We start from the raw sequence: 19005 nt of genomic DNA on the forward strand, positions 1-19005 counted from the left end.
AGAAATATAATGTTACACTGGCAACCCTAATAGAAAAGTAACTATCTCAGCTGAACCCAGGGAAGGGAAGGATGTTTCTGACTGGCTAATAGATATTAGGCTCCATACGGAAGCATACCAGCTTGCTTTAAGTGTGCACTCTTAGCAGGCATGAGTTTTAATTTTGTAACAGCTTAAAGGCAATACTGACATTCCTACTCTTTTACTTGTTGGACGGTTACATATACTCTTTAGTTATTTGAAGTGCTTCATATCAGAATTGTTGTTGTAGTAGTAGTAGTAGTAGTAGTAGTAGTAGTAGTAGTAGTAGTAGTAGTAGTAGTAGTAGTAGTAGTAGTAGTTGTTGTTATAGTAGTAGTAGTAGTTGTTGTTGTTGTTGTTGTTGTTTTTTTTTGAGTCATCAGTCCATAGACTACTCTTTTCATGTCTACACAACTACTGCATCCTACATCTGCTCCAGTCTGCTTGTCATATTCATACCTTGGCCTACCCCTACCATTCTTACCACCTACACTACTCTCAAAAACCAACAGAATAAGTCCTGAATGTCTTAAGATGTGCCCTATCATTCTAACCCTTCTTCTCATCAAATTTAGCCAAATTAATCTCCTCTCACCAATTTGATTCATTATCTCTTCATTTGTGATTTGATCTACCCATCTCACCTTCAGTACACTTCTGTAAAAAGCTTCTATTCTTCTATTCTTTCTGAGCTAGTTATCATCCATGTTTCACTTCTATACAATGCTGAGCTCCAGGCAAAGGTCTTCAAAACCATTTTTCTAATTCCTATATCAATGTTCGAAGTGAGCAAATTTCTTTCCTTAAGGAAGGCCTTCCTTGCTTATACTAGTTTGCATTTTATGTCGCCCTTACTTCTGCCATAATTAGTTATTTTACTACCCAAGTAATAATATCCATCTACTTCCTTTAAGACTTCTTCTCCTAATCTAATATTTCCTGCATCACCTGACTCTGTTTGACTAGACTTGTTTTGGACTTACTGTATTTATTTTCATCTCGTACTCCTTCTCGAAGACTTTATCCATACTGTCACAGGTGAACAGTATTGTGGAAGTGGAAAGTATTTTTGAAGACTTTATTTGTAAAGTATAATATAACGTTTTATTTGTAATGACCTAACCTGTACTGTGTAATATTTGTAACATATGTAATTGTAAATGGTAGATTTCTATTCTAAACTTACTGGAAGTATCTAGAAAATTGTTGAACAGGGTGTGTGCCTTTTGTGGGTTATGTTTTCTAGAAGGAATTTTCTTACTATTCTGGAATTTCTCACTATTCTGGAAATGGAAGATTCGCGAACGTGTGTCTTCGAGAATGTTAGTTAAAGTTCGTGACGGGAGTAGGAATTGTGATTGGTGAACCTAGGAGGGGATGGGCGGACTCATACATTCTGATTGGCTACTCCAAGCCAGAGTTTTCCTATATATAATAAGCGAGGCAGCGATCGTGATTATTCGGTCTTGTCTTGGCCTGATCTGCCTTTGGTCTGTGTTGGTCTGCATCATGTGCAACGCCTCGCTTCCGAAATGGCGCATCCTCGGGTAAGCACTCTTACTTTCCGTTCCGGTTAAAATTTCCGTAATGTTCGTTTGCAATTTCGTATAGGAGTCTGCCCTAGCCTAACCTAGATTCGCCAAATTTATTATTTAGGATGCCCTAGCTTTTCAGCTGGGCTTGCCTGTTTGTTTTTGAGGCATTCCCTTTTCTTATTTCACAAAATATGTAGATTGTAAATTAATACATTTACCTTGGGGTTTGCCTCTGGTGGTTCAGTGTCTCTTGATGTACGAGTTTAGGAGAATACGTTCAATTCACCATGAATTGTAATTGGGTTTAACCTACTAACTTGCATTGTACTACTGGATCTGTAACTAGTTGTATAGTTTGGTTTGAAGTTTGAAACTCGTAGTGAAGCCCATTACCAAAGAACTGCTAAGATATGTGTATCACGGAGGTTATAGTTTCGTAAGTTGTAATTTGGTGGACTTTGTTCGGAAAGTATTTGTAAAATTTCACTTGTAAATAATATTTTTCAAATTTAAGGATCACGGTGATTCATTTCAGAATCTGCAATCCAAGCCATGTCCATGCCCTTGGTAGGTCTTGCCTGTTTCCACTTTCCTGGTTTATTATCCACTAGTTGGCCCTACTGATATTTCATATTATGTTCTTGTTGGCTGAGATCCGCGTAGGCCAGCTGATGTTTCTCTGAGCGTATAGTGTTTTCTGATAGTGTGTAAGTGCTCTTATTTCCCTCCTTTATTGTGTTTATTACTTGTTTTGTGTAACCACCGTAGTAAAGGTTACACATACCATATCAAAATTTCTTCTGCAGACTCAGATAAAATAACAATATCATCAGCAAATCTCAGGATTTTGATTTCCTCACTTTGGATTGATTCTCTTTCCAAATTTCTCTTTGATTTCCTTTACCACCTGCTGTATATCAACATTGAAAGGGAGACATGGAAAACTGCAGCCTTGCCTCACTATTTTCTGGATTGTTGCTTCTTTTTCAAAGCCCCCAGTTCTTATCACTGCAGACTGATTTTCGTACAGATAGTAGATAATTCTTCTTTCTTGGTATCTGAACCCGATCATCTTTAAAATGTCAAATAGCTTGGTACAATCAACATTATCGAATGCCTTTTCTAGATCTACGAATACAATGTACGTGGGCTTGTACTTCTTAATTCGGTCCCCTAAGATCAGACATAAAGTCAGCATTGCTTCACGTGTTCCTACATTTCTTCTGAAGCAAAATTGATCTCCCAACTCAGTTTCAATTTGTCTTTCCATTCTTCTGTATAGAATAATAGATGTTACAATTTTGCAGGCATGAGATACTAAACTAATGGTGTGGTAGTTTTCACACTTGTCAGCACCTGCTTTCTTGGCAAAGGCTATAACAACATTCTGCCTAAAATCGGATAGCACTTCTCCTATCTCATACATCTTACACACTAAATGAAATATCCTTGCCATGCTGGTTTCTCCTAAGGCAGCCAGTAATTCTGAAGGTATGTCATCTATTCCAGGTGCCTTGTTCGTATTTCGGTCTCTCAAAGCTATGTCAAATTCTGACCTCAAAATTTGGTCTCCCATTTCAACAGCATCAACAGCCTCTTTTCTTTCCAGAATCATATCATCTACTTCTTTACCTTGCAAATGGCTGTAGCCGTGTTGAAACACCGGATCCCTTGAGATCTCCAAAGTTAAGCAACATTGGGCATGGTCAAGATTTGGATGGGTTGCCACGCGCTGTTGATGGGGGTAAGGGAATGGAGGAGCGGAAAGGAACTGGCCACCCTACCGTACATAAACTCCGGCTCAGGCACACCTCTGCAGAGGTTTGGACCTGCCTTAGGGCAGAATACACCCTTACCTTACTTCTTTACCTTGATATAACTGTTGGATATGTTCCTACCATCTTTCTGTCTTGTCTTTCTTCCCTAGAAGTGGTTTTCCATCTGAGCTCTTATTATTCATACACCTAGATTCCTTCCTCCAAAGGTTCCCTTGATTTTCCTTATGGAGAATTTACCTTTTCTACAGCCATACAACATCCATGCACTTCTCTTTCAGCCATTCTTCCTTACCTGTCCTGCTCTTCCTGTCTACTTCATTCTTTAATCACTTGTATCCCCATTTTTTTTGCATTCTTGTACTTTCATCATTTGTGAGTCAGGTCTAGTATCTCCTGAGTTATCTATTGATTCTTAGTTGATCTTCTCTTTCTTCCTAACCTTTCTTCAACAGCACTACTGATCTCATTCTTCACGACTGTCCATTCCTTCTTCATTGTGTTTCATTCAGCCTTTTTGTATAGTCCTTGCACAACATGTTCCTTGAAACAATCCCTCACACTCTTTTCTTTCAAGTCTAGATCCCATCTCCTTGCATTCCTTCCCTTTTTTCAATCTCTTCAATGTCAGATGGCATTTCATCACAAACAAGTTGTGGTCAGAGTCCACTTCTGCTCCTGGGTAAGTCTTGCAATCCAACACCTGTTTTCTGAATTACTGCCACTGTTGTTCCTGTCCAGATTACTTTTCACCCTCCAGCCTTCCAGCACTTTAACTGCATATGTAATCAACTCAATTTAACTTCTTGTATCTGAAGCTATCGGATTTTCACCTATCATTATTGTGCAAAATATCACACATTTCATCTTCTGGAATCACTCTTATTACTAAAAAAATTACTCGTTTGATGCTTTGTCTAGTACACAACTGTGATCACTTGAAATTTCAATTAGTTTGAAAAGGACTAAAATACGCTTGTAACCAATGAAAGAAAGAACACAAAGGGAGCGTTGTACAGTGTTGAGGAAAAGGGACACATGAGACATCTACCGGAAGAAAAATGAACTTTTAGGTGGAACTCTTCTGGTCTCTGAAAACACAAACATATCAGAGCGTGCTACACTGAACGAGCACTAAATGACTTTAACCTCTACGGGCCACAGGAGTCTGTGTGCTTAAATGACCATACTCCTGTACAGGAGCGAAGGTGTTAAGGAGCTGCAATACATTATTTTCCATGTTGCCAAGACAAACTTTAAACACACAGTGCACTTTTCATCTTATTAGAATATAGACAGACCAAGCTGGTCACTATTGCAGAAAATATGTCACGGAACCCCAGAACTACCTCTGTGGAACCCTAGGGTTCTGTAGAACACAGTTTGAGAACCACTAGCATAGAACTATGCAATTTCAGATGACATTCAAAGGGTTAACATTATTTTCCATGCCTATATTTACCCACACACTTTTCTATATTTACTACTGATCACATTAGATTCTGCCTTCATAATGACTGATATTGAGATCACTATGGAATTATGTGTCTGTCAAACTGTTTAGAATTATAAAGAACAGCTGTTGGTTGTTATGTACAAGCTGTTACAAAAATATCACTATATCCTCTGAAAATACTATCTGTTCCTTGTGCTAATGTATAACTTTTTTCCAGGTTTGAAGGTACAGTCATAGCCCTTTTCAATGGACATACACACAAGGATGAATTCCGTTTATTTTATTCCCTGAATGATTCCACTCGAGCCACTAACATTGCCTTTGATGGTGGCAGCGTTACTACCTATAGTGATCTGAACTCCAACTATCGTGTCTATAAAGTTGATGCTACTACAGGGGTAAGATATTATTTTGTTATGCAGTGTATGTAAAATGCTCACTATGCTGGACTGGAATGGAACTGCTATGTCTAAAGAATTTGCTCATGAGACAGACAGGGTAATGTACAAATTTTTGTTTGTAGGCTGTCTTGGATTATGAAACATGGATATATAACCTGACTGAAGCAAACCAAAATGGTAAACAGAAACCTAAATGGTATAAGCTCTACTCATTTAGAGAAGCTTATGGAGTGAAGTCCATGACACCAACAGCATTAGATGAATTAGTTCATCGAATGGCTGCACACCATGAACTTCTGGAGCAATATCAAAGGTATGCTTACTCAAATTTCATTTCATATTTCCTTATTCTATATACTCAGAACCAAGGAATGAGAACTAGTGCATCAGCAGGGTACTTTCTTGGGCACACATGGGAAGTTCGGAGTTCTTGTAGTGGGAAAGTTCTCCATACTCTATACAAAGAGTGTAACTCACAAACACTACTTGTTCACAAAGTTTAAAATCTTTTACTTCAAAGTTTTCTTAAAGAACTAGTTTGAACCCAGTCGTATTTCTTATTTCAGTCAATATAATAATTTGGGCTTGTCAACCAACCTACCTACCTGCCTTAAGGCTGTTGCTCATTCGCTCAGGCGGCACATTTCCTATCAGTTGTGTACCTAGTCTTTACCTATACGATTTCAGACATCTCCGTTGTTAAACCATTCCAATCTCTAATTGCTCTTCCTATAAATTAATATTTACCCCAATTTGTCCTCTTGAATTCCAACTTTATCTTCATATTCTGATCTTTCTTAATTTAAAAAATTCCTTTCAAGCTTATTCATATACTAATGTCATTCCATACCGCATAATATGCACACAGCAATTTTTAAAATTAATAGGATGAAGATGTAAAGGGATTCATTATGTAGGAGAAAAATAGAAAATCAATCATATCAATTGTTTAGAGCACTGATATAAAATTGACATGAATGACATGAAAAGATTTGAGATGTGATGTGATTTACCAGAAAATGACACATTTATCCCCTTAAATTGAGGAAAATCCTAGGAGAAGGAAAGGAACTCTCTAAGTTATGGTAATAAACAAACAAGTGATGGATAGTAAGTCTTGCTGTAACTGACAGGTTGGTTTTTGTAATTGTATCAGCAGTGCCATCTACCAGAGATGAGAGGCAGCAGAAAGGACAAAGCAAACAATAAATTGTCAGTTGGTATATTATTGACAAGTTTTAGGGTCATCACTATTTTCTTATAATAATAATAATAATAATAATAATAATAATAATAATAATAATAATAATAATAATAATAATAATGGTGTATGGTCCCTGGAGAGGCCTGGTGCAGGCCTTTTTCTCAAAGACGGCCTTTTAGGCGACCTGCATATCTGTAAAGATGAGGGCCCTACCTAGGATGATTTCTAATAGTGAATACACCACACACACCCAGCCCCCCAGGCATTGGAATTAACCAATTAAGGTTAAAATCCCCGACCCGGCTGGGAATCGAAGCCGGGAGCCTCTGAACTGAAGGTCAGTACGCTGACATTCAGCCAACAAGTCGGACTGTTTTCTTCTGATTCGGTATGATTACGGCTTTCAAACATCACCCTTTTAATGATTTCTTGTCCGCACTTCCCACAAAAAGACTAAAGATGAGTCGCAAGATGGCCCCAATATAAACGTTGAAGCCCCCAGTTTGATGAACCAGGAAGCAGAAACATGCTTGTTGGGGGATGAATAGAAATGGGTGCAGAAAAATTCGGATTGATGAGGAGAGAGCCTGTATATTTGAAGACAGTAGTGTGTGAAGATATGTGGAGACTCTCCTTGTCCTTTTGCATTTTTATGTCCATCCTGGTCTCCTTTTCTATTGCTCCTTCTTCTGACACTGATCTGTCATTGTGTTCCTATCTTCCTACATATAACTTGATGCATCATTTGTTTGTTCCTTTCCATTATTCACATCAAAATCAGTCTATTCTTCCTCATGACAGCATTTCATTAATCCATTCAAATCACAATAAATGGCCACATTTTTTACTGTGGACCGAGCTCGATAGCTGCAGTCGCTTAAGTGCGGCCAGTATCCAGTAATCAGGAGATAGTGGGTTCGAGCCCCACTGTCGGCAGCCCTGAAGATGGTTTTCCGTGATTTCCCATTTTCACACCAGGCAAATGCCGGGCTGTACCTTAATTAAGGCCGCTTCCTTCCACTTCCTAGACCTTTCCTATCCCATCGTTGTTATAAGACATATCTGTGTCGGTGCAACGTTAAGCAAAATAGCAAAAAAAAATTTTTTTACTGTGGAATCAGATTTAATTTGCCCGCCCATAGTTTGAGTGTACTTGTCACACAAAATCATACATAAAATAATAACTACCTGGCGAGTTGACCCATTTTCACACCAGACAAATGCTGAGGCTGTACCTTAATTGTGGCCATGGCCGCTTCCTTCCCTTTCCTAGGGCTTTCCTATCCCATCATCACCATAAGACCTGTCTGTGTCGGTTCAACATAAAACAAATTGTTAAAAAAAAAAAAAAAAAGTAATTAATGCAGATAATTCACTCAAATTTTGCATTCATGCCATTAAAGGTTATGACTTACCCATTGTTCATTCCTTGAATACTTCTCGTTGTGGTACAAATGTTTCATTTGAAATAATTCCAAAAAGAGTGGATCCATGTACTCTAAAATCTTCACAAGTTCTGACAATGCGCAGACTCTATAAAATTTTCATAATATTTCTGAAACACTGCTGTATCCATGAAATTTATATATATCAGGATTATTGTCTTCTCCAATTTCCAGTCACTATGGTTCTTTTGTGTCACCGGCCAGGCATATTTGGAAGAAGCTGGCACGGCACTTTCACTGTCACTTTCTTCAATGCTCTGCTCACTTCAGTAACTTTCACTGTTGCTATCACTATCCTCTAAAACATCATTATTGCCATAATTGCCATCTATAACAAAATCTACAAGCGCTTTCATTCTTCGTCGTCGTCGTTACTGCAAAACCGGTTCTACTGCATAATAAATACTGAATACCGATGAAAATAAATTGTTTTCAACAATTCCAGTGTCACAGAAATATAGACAGCATTGTTTACCACATGCCTCTAATTCCTTACAGTGTGTATTGTTAGAAATTATATTGCAAAGGGAATCTAATATACGAAGGTAAGCGAGGTACTGCGTCATTGTGAGCTGAGCTCATCATTTGATTCATGCACCAAAACACCGCGGGTGACCACAGCTCATCATATGACACAGATGGGTTAACTGAATAAAATGGCTGGGGAAACTATCCAACACAAACAAGGACTGTTTACAAAGCAGACTCTCAGGTTGATATTTCATCACCTTTTTGATCCAATCCAACATCACTTTGCTGATTATACCCATTTTCTGAAACATTAGCTACAAACTTCAATCCTTTAAGTGCAATTTTTGTTAGGAATGTGATGTACTACAACAATTTCTTCCATTGGCAGTGGTGGCAAACATTAAGGCGAACTGCTGCTTCTCACCACTCAGATGTCAGCGTCGACCATGATGATGGATTTTGTAGCCTGGATTGATTTTCGCGGCCAAAAAGATGCATAAAATGCGAACGTCGAAGTAATAATAACAATAATAAAAGATAATCATCACCATCTTTCCGATACCAGCAATATGGTATTAACGGTATCACGCAAGTTATCAAAACACAACGGAAGCAAGGATAAGGTTGGCTACATACATTAAAAATACAATCGTAAATGAAATAAAAGATGCAGAAGAGGATATTTAAAAACTTAAGGTTCTAAATGACAACTACATACAGGAATAGTGTGGAAAGCGGACTAGGACCCTATGAGGCAGTAAGATCGTAGGTTGTTGTAAGGAAAAGAACATACTCGCCCATACCCTTCGTATAAAATATAATTAGAGAAACCAAGAAAAGAACAGAAACGTATAGAAAACAGATCGTGAAAAAGGAACAGAAATACAACTGCAACTTGAATCTTGAACCATAAACCAGATAAGATATAACAGACAATCTTCTGGATGGTCCATCATAGGACGACTACAAACATTTCTCGTAATTTCTTTATACAGAGCTACTGGAGGCAACCTGACGGAAAATTAACACATTGCAACCTTAAGGATAAAATAAATTTTAAAACAAGAAAACCTCCAAACTATAACGTGCTCCGAATTTTTCTACTGTTTTATGGATTCTACGTTTACTACGCTGCATATGCCGCTACTAACCTGCCTGTGCTCTCTTCGCCCGTCCAGCTTTAACTGCTCGTGCTGCTTACCCTCCCCCTTTCCTTCCCCTACCGCTTCGCTGCGCATTGGGTACTGTATGCTCTCGTCCTTTCTGGACGCTTCTACCTGAATATAAATTGGCCTGCTCTGGGCTTGAGCAGCGAGTTGGGATGAACACGACGATTTGTGTGGAGGGAGGACTTGGTTTTATTTTGCTACCAGCTGGACTGAGTGCAATGTTTCTTTTAAAATGTGCTTTTGTATACCATTGAAAAGCTACGACTGCTGGACGGGTGAGCGAAAACTTTAATTTATTTCATTTCCATGTTGTTCTTTGAACTTTCTTCTAATACTGCACTTCCTTAATTTTCAAATTGCCGTTACTGGCTACCAATGACAGTTCATGTTGATAATAAGCTAACTGCAGCTATTGATAGCGGTACCTTACTTTGGAATTACATTACCATCTTACTCCGAAGTTGGACTTTGTGATACGTCAAGTGATTGCTGCGATATGAACCATTGAAATTCAACTGTTTTCCCGAGCAAACGCATGAATAGAATCAATTGAACTATCACCTAGCTTCTGTTTGCTATTTTCGAATTTCATCGATACTGACTGATCCTATTTTTTCCAAATCCCTATTGGCAGCCATTGGTACCGTTTTCTTTCACGTCCCTCCCCTTTCCCCACCTTCCTATTCCGCATCCCTTCCGCCCCTTTTTTTTTTTTTTTCTACATGTATTATTGTGCAGTGGCCCATATGTCTTTCTAAATTTTAATGTTTTTTCGTGTTCATACGTAAATTTCTGTTTTCCTTGTGTAGGACACTCCTCATGTAAAAGAGGTTGTATTATTATTGAAGGTTTTGAGTCTAGCTGTTCTCTTTAAAACCAAATCAGAAAATTAATATGGTCGTCCCATCTGTTTTTTCTCTTTTGGAAGTCAAAACTAACTGACCTTTGGATGATTGTTGTTTTCTTTGGCTTGTAAAATGTTTCTTCTGGGTGTTTTTGTTATTATATTGTTATTATGAAAAAACTATTTCTTCTTTGCCTTTTTTTTGTTGTCGTACGCCTTTCCTTGCCCTCACGAAATTTGTACCTACCTCGGTTCCTCTGAATATATGGACTCAGTGAAAATGCTTCCGTTATGCGCTCCGCTGAAAACCTTTCACCTTGAAAATTGAAAACTACCTGAGAACTTGTGAACGGACGGACTTATATTTTTTTTTTGGAGTGTTGTTACATCCCTTTTGCTACGGCATCACGTGCGTTGATTGGTACTGCGTCAGTTGGATTAGTATACTGGTTTATGCCTTGTGTTTTTCTTGGTGCATTGCCTTACCATTCCCATTCTGGTGCATGGGGAGATCATATTCTGAGCGTACATACTTTACCTAAAATACGACACAGACCATACCCATACCAACCGTCACGTCACACACACACACCAATAACACCACAAAACAAAAGGTGGCCTCGTGTAACACCGAGGCATAAATGAAGTTGCCCAAACTAAGATCCGAGGTGATTTCCTGGCAGGATAAGAACATTTACATTTCGCGAAATTTAAGAAGAAAGGCCGAAACACACGAAAGTTAAATTTAGAAAGAAAAAAACATAATCACATATTACAAAATTTTAAGATAATTAAACGTGCTTACCCTAGGGTAGGTTGGCCCCGTAGACCCGGACCGTGCGCACTGTGCGTCCGACCCCTTCAAAGATCGAAAACAAAAAGACGACAAGAAAACGGTAGCACACGCGTACCTCACATCATACCGGAAATCGTTCGATATCAAACCGCCAATCGGAAAACACCTCCATGTTAAACCAATTACAACACTTCTAATTACAACCAATTACAAAAACCCTAACCTTATATGGGCATCAAGCAAACGACAAGCCATGAAGAAATTGCTGATGCAACAATTGAACCATTAACTTCTTACACGTGTCGGTATAGGGAGTTCAGGAGTTCATTTTTAAACTGGACCAAAATTTTAAAATATAAAATCAGCAAGACCAAATTATACAATCTTCAAGTTTTCTAGTTATCACTGGAATAATTGAAACAATCGAATAAATGTCTTAAATATCTTGAGGCATTTTTTAAAAAGTTCTTTAACAGTCTTATCCAATAATCTTTTGGCCTAGAAGAAAAAAAAGAACATAACTTTCTTGGGATACACGAAACATAATAACACATTTTTTTCTTCATATGTCCAAACAGTTTGTTTCTAAATAATTTTCTTTCAAAATAATTTTCGGATAGTCTTTACCTAGAAAAAAATTTCTCGAGATACACAAAACATTTTCACCGAGAAAACAAAATAAAATTATCCAGAATAAAAACTTAAACGTTTTCTTGCAGCTCAGGTACCATGTCACCTACTATGGGTTACAGATTTTACTGTTCAAGACTGGTCGACATGATGAAATAATTCTTTCCTGTTATAACAGGCCTGTTTTCTATGACCTGTTCCTTAAAATCACCAAGGATTTTTAAAAAATCAGAACAGACACGTAACAAACTGGAGTGTGAAAATTATGGAGTTTGAAATTAACCACAGAAATATCATTAGGTGTAATTTGTTTTTGTACTTCTAAAAGGTTTTAGAATACACTGGAAGAAAGTATCAGTTATGGAATAGCTGTTTATTTTCATTTTTTTCCCTCCCAGATATTTTGTGAAAGATGGTGACCCACTTCTGTCTTCTGGATGTGATACTTCCTGTCTCAGATCAAGGCTGTGTGGAATTGTGCAGACTGATGCTACAGATAAAACCAAGTGTGAAGAGCTTCTGGAGGAATTTAATGCAAATAGACTTAAGAAATATGAATAAAACAATATAAATTCTCAAACTTATAACTAAACCTACTAATGTTGTTGTACCTCCCTTCCTTGGAAAGTGGAGACAGCTCTCTTCTGTAAAATAAAAGTTCAATAAACCATGAAATGTGTGAATCTTCCTGCTTCCTGTCAATATATTTTGTGAATATCACTCAATTTTCTATCATCTCCTCTGCCTTCTACCAATATTCATGACAGTCTTTCTTATACTCAATTTAAGGCTGTACTAGTGGTGTGTGCTGCAGAAAATTAATTAAATAAATAAAATAAATAAATAAATAAATAAATAAATAAATAAATAAATAAATAAATAAATAAATAAATAAAAACCAAACAAACATGATTTAACAGCACCTGGGAAAAATTACTGCAGTCAATATTCACAATTTAGTAATTGCCTGTAAAACTCTCCAGGGTCATTGTCCCTCAGATGATTCTTTGCAAGATCAGTTGCATCAGTAGGAGTGTCCTCTAGTACAGCGGTTCCCAGCCTTTGAGAAGGTATGGCTCTGTAAATTCATTTTCTGTAAAATGAGAACCCAGTCTCATCAAATTAACTCATAAATATATTTCCAGTTATTTTTTAATTCATACATTTAACTAACATAAATATTAATTATGAAGTATGGCATAATTTTGAAGAGTATTAGTGGGAATAGTACACTATGAAAACGGTGTGACATGTGGGCAAATAAATAGATTAATTATCTTCAATGTAAGTGAATTATTTTTATTTATACTTCCCAACTAATTGGTCTGGGACATCAGAAATACATGATATTTCATTCAGGTTTGAGAGTAGAGTATTCACTGCCCATTGCTGTAATTGGATTGCTGGCAATTTTTATGACTAGTCATAAGCAGCAGTATTTCCTTCCCCAAAAGTTGAAAGATTTCTGTGTTTGAAAATTCCTGATCATTCAAGATTAAGTGGCTTGGTCATAGACATTTGCTACAGAGATGTTATTTAGTTATATTTTAGATTTTAGAGAATACCTGACCAGCACTTTTCTGTACAATCGTGAAAATTATTCTGTTAAGAATATTTCCACTTCAGAACATTTATTCATGAAAAATGCTTAGAAAAGTAAAATCTCAGATTCCAGGAGAATATCTCGCAGATACTGGGAACAAAGAATTATCTTCAATCTGTATAAAAATCAGTCTGCAGTGATAAGAATCGAGGGCTTTAAAAAAGAAGCAGCAATCCAGAAAGGAGTGAGGCAAGGCTGCAGTTTGTACCTCCTCCTTTTCAATGGTTACATAGAACAGGCAGTAAAGGAAATCAAAGAGGAATTTGGAGAAGGAATCACAATCCAAGGAGAGGAAATCAAAACCTTGAGATTTGCCAATGATAGTGTTATTTTATCTGAGACTGCAGAAGATTTCGAGAAGTTACTGAATACTTTAAGGTTAAGTCAATATTCCACCTTTACAATACCAAAAGTTTATACGGACTTTACAATGAAATTTATTTTATGTAAAGTTACTGAATGGTATGGATGAAGTCTTGGGTAAGGAGTACAAGATGAAAATAAATAAGTCCAAAACAAAAGTAATGGAGTGCAGTCGAATTAAGGCAGGTGATGCAGGAAATATTAGATTAGGAAATGAAGTCTTAAAGGAAGTAGATGAATATTGTTACTTGGGTAGTAAAATAAGTAATGATGGCAGACTTAAGGAGGACATAAAATGCAAACTAGCGCAAGCAAGGAAGAGCTTTCTTAAGAAAAGAAATTTTCTCACTTCAAACATTGATATAGGAATTAGAAAGATGTTTCTGAAGACTTTCATCTGGAACGTGGCATTGTATGTAAGTGAAACATGGATGATAACTAGCTCAAAAAGAAAGAGAATAGAAGCTTTTGAAATGTGGTGTTGCAGAAGAATGCTGAGGATGAGATGAATAGATCAAATCACAAATGAAGAGATACTGAATCGAATTGCTGAGAGGAGATTGATTTGGCTAAATTTGATGAGAAGAAGAGATAGAATGATAGAGACACATGTTAATCGCTCAACGTGGAGTGCCGTACACTGCACGCAGGCTCCCCAAATGCTCTCGGTCGTGGAGTGACATACATTGCACACACAGCGCAGCTTGTGATTTGTGCTTCTATCTAGCGAATGTTTCTTGAACTATTACAAATGTAGTAAGATATATCTGTAGAAGAAGCATCGATCTTTCATTTGATGCATGTATCTATCAAGTATTTATTGATTACGTATGATATATTGCGTCTGAAAAACCAACAAGTTCTGTTGTTGATATCATGGCTGCTAAACATTTTCTCGTGATCACAAATTCGAAAATTAATGATGTTTTACCAAATGATGATATGGAAAGTTCAGTTTCGTTAAGCAAGGACTAGGATATAGAATTTGAGAGTAAAAGTAGTGATCGTGACATTGATGTTGCTTTTGATACACGGGAAAATATCGGCCATAATGTTATTGATGGTGGGTTTGTGTGAGAAGACATGGAGAATTACAGAGGGCAAAGGGGAATGTTTACAGCAAATTATGGGTCTCGGAAGGCTGCAAATAGCTGCTTATGTCCTGTGTAAAAAAAATTCAGCTGTTTTCCACTGTCGAATTCGTAAAGATGATAGCAGTATAGGCAGATATTTATGCTCAGCATCGCATGTGATCACACGGTATATTTTCGTTTCAATCAAGGGTAAATGAATGTGTTCCAGTAACTGTGGAAGAAATGTATTGTACCCGTAAAAATGTGTTCATATCTTTAAGGCGCTTGATATTAAATGAACGAGCATGATTCTTAATCAAGGGAGTGGCTTTATCATTGGAGCTGGTACAGAGAGAGGTATAGTTATCAATTTGAGAGATTATTTTGATAAATTGAGTTTATTGATCATCAAAAGCAAGTTCATATCACCTTCATACAGCAGCGTGGAAGTGTCGTGGCTGGTTGGTACCTCCAAGTCCTGGGATGGTGCTGGACATCGACTGGGCAGGGACCACACCTGCTCGGATGAGGAGTTCTGGAATGTCTGGAGGTTCTGGAAATGTCTCGACGTTCTGGAAGTCTCGACGTTCTGGAATGCCCCGACGTTCTGGAATGTCTCGAAGATTGGCACACGTTCCTGGGTTCGATTCGAGACGTAATTCACACCTGAATTTCCTGCACGGCACTCCACACATTCAGGGCGCTGTCTGAACAGATATGACCCTTTAATTATGGTTATTGCACTCTAGATATTAAATCAAAACGTTCTGGAATAATCACTCGAAGAACAAGTACTGGTAGAAATGCAGGTTCATAATGCAAGCCCACTGTAAGTCAGAATGTTCTAGAGGATTACTGTCACTGCAGTCCTAAATGCATAGTTCTGAAGATTTAAAACATATTGGCAATGAACTGAATAAGTAGCACTCGGAAACTGTCCTGTTGCATTAATAGGCGAAGTGAATAGCCATTAAAGAAAATAATATTTGAAAGAAAAAGTCTAACTTCATAAATTATGGATCACTCAAAATACTGGAAAGTTCTAGGCTTTCGGGAAATGCGATATGCGTATTCCGAATTGTCACAGTCTTTAAGAATCAAAACATAAGTCCCTGTGCAGCACTTGGAAAGCATTGCATATTTCACAATTAAACGTAATGTTGAATGTCCCCTAAGTTCAATGTTCCAGAAATCGATTCAAAAATATAAGTTTGAATAAGTTCGAAACGTAAGTTCAATGCGATACACAGCACACGTGAAAATTCAATCGTCGTCGAATAAGTAAGTCCTTATGTGGCACTTAAAAAAAAAAACAAAGTTCCAATGTGTAGAAATAACAAATTTCCAATGTGCCGAAATGTTAAAGTCCCAACACGACACTCGAAAAAAATAAAGTTCCAACGTGTCGAAATGTAAAGTCCCAACATGACACTCGAAGAAAATAAAGTTTTGATGACAATGTTCCAGTACGTCACCTTAAGAAAATAATAGTCTTATCGCGACACTTGGCGAAAATAACTAAGTTCCAATGAGACGCTTCAGGAAAAAAAACAAAGTTCTTATATGGCACTTTAAGAAAATATCAAAGTCTAATCACGACACACGAAAAAAACAAAGTCCCAATATGGCAATATGACAAAGTTCCAATACGATGCTCTCAAAAGTAAAGTCCCATTCAGGCACTTCAAGAATATGATAAAGTCTTGATACAACACTTAGAGAAAATACCGAACTTGGATTTCGCAGACTGTCGACTAGAAGTTCGACACGCACAACACTTCTCTTGTCACCCGTGTCACAGAGACGGCGGAGTGACAGACACACTGAATTCGTAGGTCGGGTGGGCCTCCTTTTATACACGTTCGCATGGAAGTGTCTAGAACTCAGGTACTATCTACCCTTATAACTTCTATAATACTCGGTGGATTTTCTTGAAATCTGAAGAGATGATGTCTATTGTAAAGGCTTTTAAGTTGGCAATGTCAAAATAGCGATAAATTAGCTCAAAATGTACTTTTGAGGACGAGCTGGATCATTACCATATATGGTAGCGGATAGCTGGCTTACGGCGGCCACCTCACTCGCTGGGTACGTCACTGCGTTCGGCGGGCTGCCTACCTTCCATCTCGCGCGAAGTTCAACAAACATACTTCGAACTTCTCTCGTAGCGTTGTTCCCGGTACAGTATGTAGCTTTTGCATTGTGTATGTTAATGAGCATACTACAGAAACTTGTACTGAGACATTAATTCTCAAAAAATCCGGGTACTAGCTACCTCTATATTTGGTTCAGCCATATTTTGGGCCCATTTGAAAGCTCAGAAGATTCCTCCACTTCATTGACCTTAGATAATTCCAGTAAATTATGTTTTTTGTGTGTTTATGCTCTAATAACACACTAACCATTTTGGTAAAATTCATTGAACTGTTTGTCATTAATGCCACATTAACTGAGAGCCTGCACTCATAGCATGCTTGTTGTTATACTTCTCCCGCAGCACAGGGTAGCCAGGTAGTGAAAGTCATCCCACGCTGAGAGGTTAAGGCATCCAGGACTTGTTCAGTTGGCTTTTGAAGGAAGTGTAGGCGGTAAGAATGGTAGGGGTAGACGAAGGCATGAATACGACAAGCAGATTAGAGCAGATGTAGGATGCAATAGTTACGTACAAGTGAAAAGGTTAGCAAAGGATAGGGTGGCATGAAGAGCTGCATCAAACCAGTCTATGGACTGATGACTCAAACAACAACAACAACAACAACAACAACAACAACAACTTGCAGTCTGGTATAATTGATGCCACAGTCTGGTAGACATTGATTTCCATATTAAATTTTACATAGGCTATACAAGTTCATAACAACCAAACTCACGCTACTGTCTTAATAGTACACTAACACACTCCTGCTTGAAAGTGGTAATTCTGTTGCTATAGCCCTAGTAGTAATGATACCAGCTGTTATACAGTGCATAACAGAGGGCCATAGAAATACGCTAACCACGCACCATTGTACCTTGCAGAAGACCTTGGAACTACTTGAAGAAAATAAAATAATATAGAGAAAGTGGTAATCCAAGAACCTTCAGATTGTATGCTTTAGGGATCACATATTGAAAGCTGTTCAGCTGTTTTCTCACAGTTTCCATTATGTGAATGGCTCATCAAATTGTATACTGTATATAGCTAATGGCAAAGTTCCTAATAGTGAGAATATGAATACTGCATCTCATTGTACACTTCAAAGATCAACTTGCTCTCCTTTCTAGAGGCATGGCAATAAAGTGGTATCATCACTGGCTTTTCAGCAAGGCTTTCACATTTTTATTGCCAAGATTTTTGAAATAAAAAGTCATGTCACTGTGGCTCAGATTCCAGGTAAAACTAGAGAGGTCCTGCGGGTGTCAATAGTCACATAAAACTACAAGCTTGCTTCTTCTTCTCTCCTTTCTCTTGTTCGCTATGTTCAGACTAGCCTGAGATTTTGTTTATCTTTGTTTGTGTTCCTATATTCATACTGTAGCAAAAATTACAACAAAGAATGGTAATGCGGAAGAGAAGGATTGCTTTTCATGGTCACGTGAGTAGAATGAGCTCTGCAAGGTCAACCAAGTGGATCTTCTCCTACTTCCAATATAAGAAAACAAAAGAGGTTCAGTGAGGTAGAAAAATATCTACAAGAGGTGGGCATCACACATGATGATATACTGGTGTACAACCCATTTAAGAAGAAACTTCAAGACCACAAGAATTTCCAAGAAAAGCCAAAGCTGAAAGTAGGGAAGGCACAAACCGAACCAAGAAAGGAACAACACTGACAACAAATGCAGGAGTATTGGGCAAATGTTAAAGCCCGGGGAAAAAGATAGTTAAAATGGTGTGGTTAGCTGAAACAACATGAATGAATGAAAAGAATGATAATTTATGGGAGATAGGAATGTTATGGTGACCAATATCTTGTAATTAGCATGTGTGTATTTATCTTTAATAGTCTGTTTTCTATTTCTGTGGAATAACAGACAGAAATGGAGGTCACTGATCCATTACTCTCTCTGACTGGGAACTGGAAAAGGATATAGCAGTAGTAGTCTCTTCTAATGGGGTTGATAAATTCCTGAAGACCACAAGTACCATCTGTATATTTCATTGTAGTGACACCAATTCTTCCTATGGATCAGCAGTGAAGTGTCAGTTTCTGGATCCTGAGATTGTGGGTTTAGACCC

The 19005-nt window shown here is 37.7% G+C and overlaps 1 protein-coding gene across 1 annotated transcript in view; it reads left to right on the top strand.

Annotated features, from left to right (window-relative positions):
• LOC136857894 (sphingomyelin phosphodiesterase) overlaps window positions 1-12438 on the top strand; it is an 86447-nt gene extending 74009 nt beyond the window's left edge. Inside the window, exons 8-10 of the mRNA XM_067136937.2 lie at window positions 5005-5185; window positions 5311-5501; window positions 12146-12438. Of these exons, the coding sequence (XP_066993038.1) occupies window positions 5005-5185; window positions 5311-5501; window positions 12146-12308 (535 nt within the window). The 3' untranslated portion in view covers window positions 12309-12438. The remainder of the gene's footprint in view (window positions 1-5004; window positions 5186-5310; window positions 5502-12145) is intronic.
• Window positions 12439-19005: the final 6567 nt, after the last annotated feature.

Source organism: Anabrus simplex, chromosome 1 (genome assembly GCF_040414725.1).
Source record: "Anabrus simplex isolate iqAnaSimp1 chromosome 1, ASM4041472v1, whole genome shotgun sequence".
Lineage (NCBI taxonomy): Eukaryota > Metazoa > Arthropoda > Insecta > Orthoptera > Tettigoniidae > Anabrus > Anabrus simplex.